Below are 14347 nucleotides of genomic sequence, written 5' to 3' on the forward strand. Positions count from 1 at the left end.
CTAGATAACACACGACACGTTTAAATATATCATCTCCTATAATATAAACCAATATACAACATATCGATTTTCGTGTCCGTTGACCAGTTCGCATCGACAATGCGATATCGAACCTGGGGTGTGAAAAATACGCGGAAGCAGGTCCTGAAATTGAAATGGAGGTTTCGTGTCAAGAAAAAAAAACAAAAAAAACAATAGAAAAAAAAAAAAAAAGCAATACACACATACACACGCACAACTTTTTCATGAAGAAAGAAAAGACATACAGACACACAGATGTAAAACTTTATAGAAAATAGTTAAGAAAAAATGTTTATCGTATTAGAAATGAGCTCGTTATGAACAGAAGAAAAATATCACTTAATGTAAAAATTAGAAGGAAAAAAAAAAAAAAAAGAATTACGTTATTCTGTTTAAAACAATGCACCGATGAGAGAGAGAGAGAGAGAGAGACAGTAAGAAAATGTAACGGGAGCACACACAGATGAAATTGCTTTGAATTGTGTCAATCATGATTGTAATATTTACACTGTTGCAGACGTTTATAGAGGAAATGACCATCGGTTGTTTTGAACTGGTAAAAAAAAAAAAAGAAAAAAAAAAGAAAAAAAAAAAAGAAAAAAAAAAGAAAAAAAAAGAAAAAAAAAAGAAAAAAAAAAGAAAAAAAAAGAAAAAAAAAGAAAAAAAAAGAAAAAAAAAGAAAAAAAAAAAAAAAAAAAGAAAAAAAAAGAAAAAAAAAGAAAAGAAAAAGAAAAGAAAAAGAAAAGAAAAAGAAAAGAAAAGAAAAAGAAAAGAAAAAGAAAAGAAAAAGAAAAGAAAAAGAATTGATGCTCTTTTTCAGGTCAGAAGCAACGGACAGTTTCTGTAAATCGTGAACATTGTTTTTCCAGTTTTAACGGCATTTTTGAACATTTTCTTTTAAAGACTAAAGAAGGTTGTTTTATGTAATTACTTAGAAGTTAATGTTCATTGTTAGAAAAAATGTGTATTGATGATTTGATGTATAATTGTTGTTTTCTAGGAGTCTGCAAAATATTAATTAAAAAAAAAAAAAGAAAGAAAAAATCAGAAGATTAGATTAAGATAAAATGGTCGGTCTAGTCAAATTAGAATTTTAAAAAGGGGGACAGGATTAAATTACGTAGGCGGTTAACTATTTTTTTTTTTGGAAGAGATTCACATAACCCTGCAAAGGGAATTTTTTAATAGGTTTTTTGATTATGAAAAATGCTATCTTCGCTGTCTGTATGTAGCTTGATAAAGCTGACCGGTGTTACAGTTGAAAGATCATATTCTACGCATACAATAAAGATGGGAGTACTGCAGGCCCATGGGCTTAAAAGGCTTGTTGTAGCTGCAACGAGGGTGCGCAATACAATGCACCCACATAGATTAAGCTTGCATATAGGGCCGCTTGTGAGCTTCGGCTGATTGAAAATGCCCAATCTTGGAAGTAACAGAACTTCCAACACAAGAGCGGACGTGTAGTGATGACGTGGCCATTATGTAGTGAATCTGAAGTAGGAGAAAGAATAATAATAAAAAAAGATAGAATATATGCCGCTGATACGCAAGAACTTTAGAAGTAAAACGTTCCCATATTGTGAATTAAAGGTTCAGAGAATAACGCCTGTATAAAAGAAGTCAGAAATTTGTCGGATGAGATGTCGGCACCTTGATATTGGAATTGGCATGAGATGGCTGACGTGGCAGCTGTTAACGAACATGAGGTTACTTTACCCACATCCCTGAATGATGCCATATGGGCCGTGAAAGAGGGTCCGGCCGAATAAATTATTTGACGGGAGACATAGAAAACATGTCTGCACCGTATATTTATTGTAAAAAAGAATGAAAATATATTGAAAATGCATAGCAAAAATATTATCTGACATTTTCCTGGCTCGCAGGTGTGAAGAATAAGGTGAGAATAGGGCATATAGGAAAAATCTATGCCGTACATTTTTGAAAATAAGGGGGAAAGGAGTGTAATGTTATGACCCTTTAGACTGATCATAGCGTAGTATCTATTAACTGTGGCAAGCGGGGTCAATGGTCAAAACATTATTATTATTGTTATTGTATTCTTATTAATTGATTTGAGTGATGGATGGTTGCTGGATCAGTTATTATGATTAGAAGAATAAACAATTAAATTGCGGAAGAAATGATTGATGTGTGAATCGCAAAAGAAATGTGAAAATAGAAAATATATGTAAACATTATTTTGGGGTTTTTAATAAACAAATAACTAGCTGTGGATTAGATTGGTCTGAGACACGTAATTAGGTGACGTAAGAGAACACGTGATGTAATCAGTTTTGGAGAGATTCAGAGAGTTGAGGATTGACCTCCAGAGCGGACAGATGTCTAGACAAGGGTGGACAGACAGCTAGGAGTGGGCTGTATGAACAGAAAATGTAGACTAACTGCAGATCCTGTGAAAACCAATTGAGACAACTGTAATAAATTTATATTATAAAAATATAAAGAGTTGTTTTAATGGTTTCACAAATAAGAACAGATGTCTCAATTATATGGTGCTGATCACTTCATGGTTCGTCACTGAGCAGCCGGAAGATACAGAAGAACTCTTCAAGAAAAAAAGGTATGAAGCATATATTATTCTTGTTACATATGAACTGTAAAAATATCCCATGTGATAAGTCTGATACAACATGATTCAGTTTACATGTCAATATCATATCATACATACATACGATTTATACGTTTATTATCTGTCTGTTAAAAGAACAATATCTTACATCCACTAGATAACACACGACACATTTAAATATATCATCTATAATATAAACCAATATATAACGATACGATTTAAAAAAAAAAAAAAGCGGATCAGTAAGTGCACTGCACTAGCACCAAAAAGTTTTAAAAATGAGCGACGGCCTCAAGAATCAACCGGAAAAAAAAAAAGCCTTTCGAAGACATACACAAAAAGCGAACATACATTTCCGCTTTTATATATATAGAAGATAAAAAATGTTGAAAAAAATAAAAATGAATATTTTTCCGGTTTATTTCAGCCTTTGGGTCGAATAATGTGTTTTATATAAAAATAAGTAGTTTTTATAATTTTTTGTCTATCAAATAATTTACGCCGCTAAACTACACATTTGCCATAAAAGCATTAAACTAACATTAAAACCCTTAAGAATTTCCGGTGCTAGTGCACTTTTTGATCCATGCTATTTGTGAACAGTATTTTCAAATTTAAAGTTTTATGATATGCTTTGGTTTGTATTACTGTACCCAGATTCGAAAAGGTTGTCAAAAACAAATATATAACAAATAAATGTTATCAATGGCAAGATAAGTTACTTTTTTACCTAACTGGATACTTTTTAGTGTTTTTATTCAATGTAACATGTTTATTCAGTTTGGAAAACCTACAGTGTTTACCGATGTATTGGAAAATTAAATATGGTGCCGGATTCTCTGTTGAACACGGTAAGTTTGGGAAAATGAGTTAAAAATAAAAATATACAAAATACTATTAAAACCCCACCAAATATATGTCAGCCTATGTCACGGTAACCTATATTGAGCGAGTTTCTAACAGTATTTTATCTAGTTTTTTTTTATTTATAACCCCTTTCCCAAACTTACTATTTGAAAGAGAGTCGGGCGCCATTTTATATTTTCCAATACATCATTAAACACTGTTTTTCGAGCTGAATAAACATTTGACATTAAATAAAAACACTAGAAAATTATCCAGTTAGGTAGAAAAGTAACTTATTTTGCCTTTGATAACATTTATTTGTTATATATTTGTTTTTGACAACTTTTTCGAGTCTATGTGTTCAGTAATACAAACCCATGTTTTCATTAAATTGTAAGGTTAATTGTACAGAATAGGTACAAAACACCATGTTACGAATGCCTTTCTAAATAATAACGTTAATACTTCACGGATCAATAAGTGCACTTAAGTTTCCGTCATGCGTCCTTGTTCCAAGTTACCAACTAGGCACTACTTGGGTTTCAAACTTATAAAAAGCGCTTTAAAATAAGTAAAAACACTAAATCTTTTTTTTCAGTTGTCTTTTTTTTGGGGGGGGGGGTCGGAAGCGTCCCTATTATCCCAAAGAACCAGGTATGTAAACAGACTTTGCAATATTTTTCAATAATTATTTACAAAATAGTTTCTGTATGTTTACAATCTATTTTTTAATTAAAACTAAGAAATTAAATTCTAAGAATGTGTTTCGTTTCTATATGCTTATATATATATATATATATATATATATTTTTAAGTAAAATTAAGAAATTCATTTAAAAAATATTGTTTATAAATGTCTTTTACATAAATTTTCGGAATGTCAGAACGAGGCTCGTCTGTTGGGCCTACTGTCTTTATTTGCACCAAAAAAGTTAAATACTCCCCTGCCCCAGTGTATTATAAACACTCCAACCTCCCCATGTTAAGTACGGCTTTCGGAATAACCCCCTCCCCAATCGCGAAAGCCATTCCTTAACATGGGGTGGTTGGGGGGGTGTTTATACTACGCTGAGGAAGGTCGTAAAAATACCCCCCCCCCAAAAAAATCAAAACAATAAGGCATTTGAATGTTTTTTTTTTTTTTTTTTTTTTTTTTTTTGGTAATGTTGAAGATTCGCCTTCCTTTGTTTACAAAGCCATTTGGCGGAAGTGACGTCCGACATATTTTTATCTACGGATGACCAAAACCGTACAGAATAAACCTTTTTTTTGGTAGTTTAGTCAAGACATTAAAATATGAAAATATGGAAAAAAATTTAAATTAAGGAACGAAGTTCTCTGAAAAAAAAAATTTCACTTAATTTCATCAAGTAGTTTTTTTTTTTTTTTTTTTTTTTACAGCGAAAAAAAAAAAAAATTATGATACCGAGCAAAATGGGTTGAATCCAAGTTTAGCGTTACAAATTCCAGAGAATTTTTTGAGGATCGGCACTATTGCTAAACGAATTATTTTGCGCTAAATAGTATTTTTTGTTTAAAAAAATAACCATTGTAAGCATAGAACAAAATATCGAAGCCGGTTATTTTGTTTACTTTATCGCCATCATCGAAATTGAAAATAAAAATGTTAATCTGATTGATTTTTTTTCTTCAATAGTAACCTGCCCTTTTTTTTTTGGAGAGGGGGGGATTTTCCCTTTATTTAAAACTAGCGAGGGGTACTCGGCGTTGCCCGGGTGTTTGGAGGTGTGTGTGGGGGGAGGTTAAAAAAAAAAAGAAAAAAAGTAAGTATGAGGATCGAACCCGAATCGTTGAGGCAAAGTTGTAAATTAAAGTGTGAAGAAAAAAAAAAAAAAATGTGCTACGTTAACCATTGCCCCACCGCTACATGCTAACGGAAACACGTTTGAATTTATTTAATTACTTGGATTTAGCAGGTGCTCGTTTTAATGAAGTAATGAGGTCAAGTTTGACTGCGAGATTTCATTTACTGCTGAACGCCCCCCCCCCTCCATCGCCCAAGATCTTATAGGAAAAAGACTAACCCACATGCGGCGAGCGACAAATATTGAATCTTCCCGAAATCGAGCAAATTAAATAGACAGGCGAGCTTCGTTGTTAACTGAGATATTACGATTTATATGTGATATAAAAAGTTTTAAAAAGTTGTGAAGCGAGCGACCGCTTCTCTGAAAGAAGCCTTTTGTAGACACACAGAAAAAGCGAACACACATATATACATTTTCGCTTTTATATTTATAGAAGGTATTAAATAAACAAAAAAATTATTAAACAAGATTTGTTTTTTTTCCTTCAAAGGAGTGGGGGGGGGTTGGAATTTTCCCTTTATTTAAAATATAATTAAACAAACAAAAAATTATTGAACAAGATTTGGGTTTTTTTCCTTCAAGGAGTCGGGGGGGGGGTTTTCGTTTGTTTAATTATATTTTAAATAAGGGGGAAATCCCCCCCCCCACTCTCCAAAAAAGAAAGGGCAGGTTACTCTCGAAGAAAAAAATCGACCAATCAGATTAAAGAATGACCTTTTGAAGAAGACAAGCGGACATTTTTATTTTCAATTTACATGATGTCGATAAATTAAACAAAATAACCGGCTCCGATATTTCGTCCTATGCTTACAATGGTTATTTTTTTTTTTAAGACAAAAAATAATGTTTAGCGCAAAATAATTCGTTTGGAAATAGTGCCGATCCTCAAAAAATTCTCTGGAATTTGTAACGCTAAACTTTGATTCAACCGCAAAGTGTTCGATTTTTAGGAAGTAAAGATGGTAAGGGGTGTCAGCGCTTTAACTGGAGTTATCTCCCTTTGTCATTTCTAAAATTAAAACAAATTTTTTTTTTTAATCCAAGATAGTCGTCTTCAACGCGCTCTCATAAAAACGTTTTTCCGCTGTAAAAAATCAAACTACTTGATGAAATTAAGTGAAATTTTTTTTTTCGGAGAACTTCGTTCTATAACAGATACATACAATTTAAACTTTTTTTTCGGTATTTTCATTTTTTAATGTCTTGACTGAACTTGGTTGAACTTATTGGACTGCTTTTTTTTTGTGTTTTTTTTTGTTTTTTTTTTTGTTTTTTTTTCTTGTATTTATTAACTGTTTTATTTCTTTTATAAAAAACAAAAACAAAAAAAACTTTTATAATGAAATATATATTTTGGACTGTTTTTCAAACATCGAAATTTTCAAATTAAAGTTAGTTTCATTTACCCCCCCCCCAAAAAAAAAAAAACAAACTTATTAGTCATCTACAAGAATTCCTCTGACGGCGGCGAATAATTATTTTGGGAATATCATGTATTGGATACGATTTTGAACATTTATGATGTATGAACAATGAAAAAAAAAAAAAAAAAAAAAAACTTTCTTTAAAGAAATTTTGGTGAGTGCAGAGAGTTATCCGCGCTATTTTTTTTTTTTTAATCGTATTTCCAAGTTTAAAGTTTTATGATTTTATTTTTTTTTTATTCAATTGTAATGTTGAAGTATAGAATAGGTACAAAACACCCTCCCCTCCCCATGTTAAAACTGACTTTTTAAATAACTTTATTATTTACGTCTGAATCAATCACTCTGCACTAGTACCTTGGTACTAGTGCAGAGAGTGATCCGGACGTAAATAATAACGTTATTATTTAAAAAGCCATTCTTAACATGGGGAGGGGAGGGTGTTTTGTACCTATTCTCTACTTCAACCTTACAATTGAATAATAAAAAAAACGGGTTTGTATTACTGTACACAGATTCGAAAAAGTTGTCAAAAAGCAAACATATAACAAATAAATGTTATCAAAAGGTAAGACAAGTTACTTTTCTACCAAACTGTATATAATTCTGGTGTTTTTATTCAATAGAACATGTTTATTCAGCTCGAAAAGCATATAGTGTTTACCGATGTGTTGGAAAATTCAAAATGGCGCCCGCCCGACTCTCTTTAACACGGTAAGTTCGGGAAAAGGTGTTATAAATAATAAACTAGACAAAAATACTGTTAGAAATTCGCTCAATATATGTTACCGTAACATAAGTTGACATATATTCGGTGGGTTTTTAACAGTATTTTGTCTAGTTTATTATTTTATAACACCTTTTCCCAAACTTACCGTGTTAAAGAGAGAGTCGGGCGCCATTTTGAATTTTCCAATACATCGGTAAACAGTTTTTCGAGCTGAATAAACATGTTACATGGAATAAAAACACAAAAAATATATCCAGTTTGGTAGAAAAGTAACTTATCTTGCCTTTGATTTGTTATATATTTGTTTTTTGACAACTTTTTCGAATCTATGTGTACAGTAATACAAACCCCCAAAAATTAATTAATTAATTAAACTTGGAAATACGATTTAAAAAAATAGCGCGTATCACTCTCTGCACTAGCACACAAAAAACCCCTGTTTTTTTTTTTTTTTTTTTTTTTTAAATAAAACTAACTTTAATTTCAAAATTTCGATATCGACGTTTACTTAACTTTTTATTATAAAAGTTAGGTAAACGTTCAGAAACATTAATGGGGGAAAACAGTTCATAAATCTAAAAAAAAAAAAAAAAAAAAAAAAAACGGTTAATTCTGTACAGTTTTGGTCATCCGTAGCTAAAAATATGTCGGATGTCACTTCTGCCAAATGGCTTTGTAAACAAAGGAAGGCGAATCTTCAACATTACCTTTTTTTTTTTTTTTTTTTTTTTTAAAGTTTACCTTTCGTTTTCATAGCTTTGTAGATGGCCGATATAAGTTTCTCGCCGGGAACAACTTCTGGTACAGTTCCAATTGAAGACTTGTACAACGAGATCTCTTGAAAGATCTGAAGACATGTGATTTTCGTTCTGTCGAGACAAATCGGAATAATCCGCAGTTTTCTGTCCGTGCGTAAATATTGCAAGATTGCGATCTTGGTAAAATGGACGCACAAGTGGTCATTTTTAAAAGCCGAAGAGACAAAGATGAGACAGCACCTCGAGGCTAAAATACCGTTTTCAACAATAGCTTCAAAAATCCCTTGCCCGCTAATGGCATCGTCTTTACAGCGAATACATAAATTAAGATGTTTAAGGACACGCAACAAGTTCCTGATTTTCGCTCGGTCCTTATCACAAAAAATGGCATAGCCATCGTACGGTTTCGACTTGCGTCCGGCTTTGGGGTCCTTTTCTGGCTTTTCAATAAGACGGGCTGCCATTGTGAAAAGATAGAAGCATGTAAACACGTTAAGGAAGGTTTGTTTGAAAACTTTTGGGCGTCGTGCGAAAATGCCGTAACGACATGTTGCTTTTGTTAATTGTTTTTGTAAACTCCGTTGTCAAAAGAGTTCTAAAAAAGTTCTTAAACTTTCCACTAATTCATTGACGTCACTTCCGTTAATAAAATAAAATAAAGCGCTTAGAGTAACACAAGGTCAGTTTTCAATGTAGGGTTTCCCCTCTCCCACCTCAAAAAAAAAAAAAAAAAAGGACAAAAAGATAAAAACTACCTTGACATTTTGCAACGAAACGAAAAGTGCCCGGAAAACAAGTATATGAGAAGGTTCTTATTAAAAATTTAAACATAAAAAAAAAAAAAAAACTACAGACAAAGTGGTAAATTTTTACTTATTTTCCACCTTGACACTCACATTTAAAATGACGACCTCCATAGGTTTTCGAGTATGCTGAAAACGAATATTGTATTTAAATTTTCCGCAAACAAGCAGTTTTCCGGGTATAAAGCAATGTAATTTTTTTATGTTGTAACTGGTGGCCATTGTTGTTGTACGCGTATGCGCTAACATATATTTTTGGCGCGCTTGCGCGTACAACAATGGCAACCAGTGACTACAGTGACTTCTTAATTTTATTTTAATTAAATACATCTTCAAATAATCAATGTTTTATTTCGTGTTATTAGAATTTTCTTAATTCAATAAATGTTCAGATCATTGTTTTATTTTTTGTTATTAGAATTTTTAAAATTTTGTTTTTAATCAGTAAATGTTCAGATATATTTTATTTTGTGCTATTAGAATTTTTTACATTTTGTTTTTAATCAGTAAATGTTCAGATATATTTTATTTTGTGCTATTAGAATTTTTTACATTTTGTTTTTAATCAGTAAATGTTCAGATATAGTTTATTTTGTGCTATTAGAATTTTTTAAATTTTGTTTTTATCCAGTAAATGTTCAGATATATTTTATTTTGTGCTATTAGAATTTTTTAAATTTTGTTTTTATTCAGTAAATGTTCAGATAATTAATGTTTTATTTTGTGTTATTTTTAAAATTTTATTTTTATTCATAATTAATCTTTTATTTTGTGTGATTTGAATGTTCTAAATTTGATTTTAATTTAATAAATGTTCAGATAATGCATGTTGTATTTTGTGCTATTACAATTTTTAAATTTTATTTTTATTCAATAAATTTTCAGAGGATGTTTTATTTTATTTTATTAGAATTTACTTACTTTTAGTTTTATTCATATAATTAATGTTTTAGTTTGTGTTTTTGCTATTTTCATAATTTTATTTTAATTCAATAAATGTTCTGATAATTAATGTTTAATTTAGCATTATTAAAATTTTCTTAATTATATTTAAATTCAAGAAAATTTCAGATGATTAATGTTTTATTTTGTGTTATTAGAATTCTCTTACTGTTATTTTAATAAAATAAGCGTTAAGATAATAATGTTTTTTGTGATGTTAAAATTTAAAATTTTTTGTTTTACTTTAATAAATTTTCAGATAATTAATGTTTTATTTTGTGCTATTGTAATTTTCTAAATTTTAATGACATTTAATAAATTTTCAGATATTTAATGTTTAATTTTGTGTTATCTGAATTTTCTAAATTTTATTTTCATTCAATAAATATTCAGATTATTGTTTTATTTTGTGTTATTAGAATTTTCTTAATTTCATTTTTATTCAATAAATCTCCAGTTAATTAATTCTCATATGTTATTCAAATTTTCCTATTTTTATTAATAAATGTTTATTTAATTAATGTTTTATTTCGAGTTATTAGAATTTACTTTTATTTTTATTCAAAAATGTTCAGATAAGTAATATTTTATTTTGTATTATTTTAATTTTCAAAATTTTATTTTAATTCAACAAATGTTCATATAATTAATGTTTTATTTTGGGTTATTTGAATTTTCTGAATTATATTCTTATTAAATGTTTAGATAATTAATATTTTTCTCTTATTAAAATTTTCTTAATTTTTGAATTTAATAAATGTTCAGGTAATTAATGTTTTATTTTGTGTAATTAGAATTTTTGTAATTTTATTTTTATAAAATAAAAATTCAGATAATTGTTTTATTTTGTGTTAAAATTTTCTTAACTTTATTTATTTGAATTGAAGAAATACCTAGATATTTTATGTTCAATTTTGTGTTTTTTTAATTTTCGGGTTTGTATTACTGTACACATAGATTCGAAAAAGTTGTCAAAAAATAAATATATAACAAATAAATGTTATCAAAAGGCAAGATAAGTTACTTTTCAACCAAACTGGATATATTTTTTGTGTTTTTATTCAATGTAACATGTTTATTCAGCTCGAAAAACATGCAGTGTTTACTGATGTATTGGAAAATATAAAATGGCGCCCGACTGTCTCTTTAACACGGTAAGTTTGGGAAAAGATGTTATAAATAATAAACTAGACAAAATACTATTAAAAAACAGCCGAATATATATCAACTTATGTCACGGTAACATATATTGAGCGAATTTCTAACAGTATTTTGTCTAGTTTATTATTTATAATACCTTTCCCCAAACTTACCCTCTCCAAGAGAGAGTCGGCCGCCATTTTGAATTTTCCAATACATCGGTAAACATTGTCAGCTTTTCGAGCTGAATAAACATGTTACATTAAATAAAAACACGAAAAATATATCCACTTTGGTAAAAAAAAATAACTTATCTTGCCTTTGATAACATTTATTTGTTCTATATTTGTTTTTTTGACAACTTGTGTGTAGTAATACAAACCCGAATTTTCTTTATTTTATTTTAATTCAGTAAATGTTCAGATAATTAATATTTTATTTGGTGCAATTAGAATAAAAAAAAATTAATCAGTAAATGTTCAGATAATTAATATTTTATTTGGTGCAATTGGAATAAAAAAATTTATTCTGTAAGTGTTCAGATAATTAATATTTTATTTGGTGCAATTAGAATTAAAAAAAAAATTATTCAGTAAATGTTCAGATAATTAATATTTTATATATATATATAATATTTATGCAATTAGAATTAAAAAAAAATTATTCAGTAAATGTTCAGATAATTAATATTTTATATATATATATAATATTTATGCAATTAGAATTAAAAAAAAAATATTATTCAGTAAATGTTCAGATAATTAATATTTTATTTGGTGCAATTAGAATAAAAAAAAATTATTCAGTAAATGTTCAGATAATTAATATTTTATTTGGTGCAATTAAAATTAAAAAAAATTATTCAGTAAATGTTCAGATAATTTATGTTTTATTCCGTGTTATTACAATTTTCTTAATTTTATTTTAATAAATGTTCATATAATTTTATTTAAATAAATGTTCATATAATTTTATTTTAATAAATGTTCACATAATTAATGCTTTACTTTATGTTATTGGAATTTTCTTAATTTTTTTTTATTCAATCAATCTTCAGATATGTAATGCTTTTTTGTGTTTATTAATTTATTTATTGCGGACTGTTATCTTTATCCTTTTATTTAGTTGTTGTTTCATGACGTTTTGGCCAACTATTCCTGTAGCCTTCGTCAGCGCGATGGGGTAGGAACTCTGAAACTGCTAACTGCATCCTCAGTAACCGCGATGCATCCTAACTGCACCGATGGTAACCGCGATGGGATAGGAACTTTGCAACTCCTGCATCCTTAGCAATTACTGCCTTCCATAGTTGTTGTCATCTCACCATGTTTTGGCAAAGTAAGCCTCTGGCTGGCTTTGGGTAGGATTGAAACCGCTACCTTCAGACAATTCTCACCTGGAACCATAGAGATTCAACATCTCTATCCACTGCGCCACGGGCCCTGAAGGGCGATCAAGGTTGAATTTTTTGATCTTATAAATCCACGTTTATTTATTATCTGATCTTCCATGGTCAGGTCCGTACCGAATGGTATATATATTATTTAAATTGGAATTCATTATTGAGATGAGTATTATTTATTAATTTATTTCTTGCAGACTATTATCTTTATCTTTTTTTTTTTAGTTGTTGTTCCACGATGTTTCGGCCAACCATTCCTCTGGCCTTCATCAGCTGGTAACCGCAGTGTGATATGAACTCTGAATCACCTAACTGCATCCTCAGCAATTACTGCTTTTCATAGTTGTCGTCTCACCACGTTTTGGCCAACTAATCGTCTGGCTGACTTTGGGTAGGATTGAAACCGCTATCTTCATACAATTCTCACCTGGAAACATGGTGAGACAACTATGGAAGGCAGTAATTATGAAGATGCTGTTAGGAGATTTGGAGTTCCTATCCCGTCACGGTTACCACCATGAAAAAGGCAAGATGAATAGTTGGCAGAAACGTTGTGAAAAAAAAAAAAAAAAAAAATGGGGATAACAGTCTGCAATAAATGAATTAATCAATAATGCTCATCTCAAAATGAATTCCAATTAAATAATATACTTTTTTGTGTTATTTAAATTTACTTTTATTTGAATAAAATAAAAGTTCAGAAAATAATTGTTTTATTTTTGTAGTTAATTTTCTTAATTCTATTTTTATTCAATAAACGTTCAGATAATAATTGTTTTATTTTGTTTTCTTTGTATTTTAAAATTTTATTTTAATTCAATAAATTTTAAGAAATTTAAAGTTTTATTTTGTTATTTGAATTTTCTTGATTTTATTTAATTCAATAAATTTTCAGATAATTACTGTTTCAATTTGTGTTTTTTAAATTTGGAAAATTTTATTTTTATTCAGTAAATGTTCAAATAATTAATGTTTTATTTTGTGTAATTAGAATTTTCTTTTCTTTTTATTAAAATTCAATCAACCCCCAGTTAATTATTTTTTTGTGTTATTAGAATTTTCTTAATTTTATTTCAATTCAATAAATCTTCAGATAATTAAGGTTTTACTTTGTGTTATTAGAATTTTAAAAAATTTATTTTAATTTAATAAATGTTCAGATAATCAATGCTTGTTTTTGTGTCATTAGAATTTTCTTAATTTAAATTCAATAAATATTCAGATAATTAACGCTATTTTGTGTTATTTGAATTTTCTTAATTATATTCTTTTTCAATAAATGTTCAAATAATTAAGTTTTTATTTCGTGTTATTAAATTTAAAAAATTTTGTTCTTACTCAATAAATTTTAAGAACATTAATTTTTTCTTTTGGGTTGTTAAAATTTTCTTATTTTTATTTTTATTCAATAAACATTCATATAATAAAGGTTTTATTTGTGTTATTAGAATTATCTTAATTATAATTTTATTCAATAAAAGTTTAGATAATTAATGTATTTTGCGTTTATAAATTTTTAAAATTTCATTTTTATTCAATAAATTTTGTGAAAATTAATGTTTTATGTTGTGGTATTTGAATTTCCTTTATTTTATTTTAATTCAATAAATGTGCAGATTATTAATTTTTTTTTTATATTGTATTATTAGAATTTTCTTAATGTTGTTTTTAATCAATAAATGTTCAGATAATTAATGTTTTATTTTGTGTGATTGGAATTTTTTAAATGTTTTTTTAATTCAATAAATGTTCAGATAATTAATGTTCTATTTTTTATTAAGATTTACTTAATTTTATTTTAATTCAATAAACTTTCAGATAATTAATGTTTTATTTGTGTCATTTGAAATTTTATT

General features: G+C 28.3%; 1 protein-coding gene and 1 long non-coding RNA gene across 3 annotated transcripts in view; one reads left to right on the top strand and one right to left on the bottom strand.

Annotated features, from left to right (window-relative positions):
• Nucleotides 1-8982, bottom strand: part of LOC145280114 (uncharacterized) — a 53400-nt gene extending 44418 nt beyond the window's left edge. The window contains exon 1 of one of the 2 annotated variants that reach the window (XM_080131867.1): nt 8188-8982. In XM_080131867.1, coding sequence (XP_079987993.1) covers nt 8188-8668 — 481 coding nt within the window. In that variant the 5' untranslated portion in view covers nt 8669-8982. The remainder of the gene's footprint in view (nt 1-8187) is intronic. The other variant, XM_080131868.1, reaches the window with a different exon arrangement.
• On the top strand, nt 678-13331 carry LOC145280116 (uncharacterized). The gene is made up of 2 exons (XR_013868548.1): nt 678-2608; nt 12215-13331. It is a non-coding gene; the product is annotated as an uncharacterized LOC145280116 (long non-coding RNA).
• The last annotated feature ends 1016 nt before the right edge of the window (nt 13332-14347 follow it).

The sequence above is a fragment of the Euprymna scolopes genome, chromosome 7 (genome assembly GCF_053919585.1).
Source record: "Euprymna scolopes isolate OS-2025 chromosome 7, ASM5391958v1, whole genome shotgun sequence".
Taxonomy (NCBI): Eukaryota; Metazoa; Mollusca; class Cephalopoda; order Sepiida; family Sepiolidae; genus Euprymna; species Euprymna scolopes.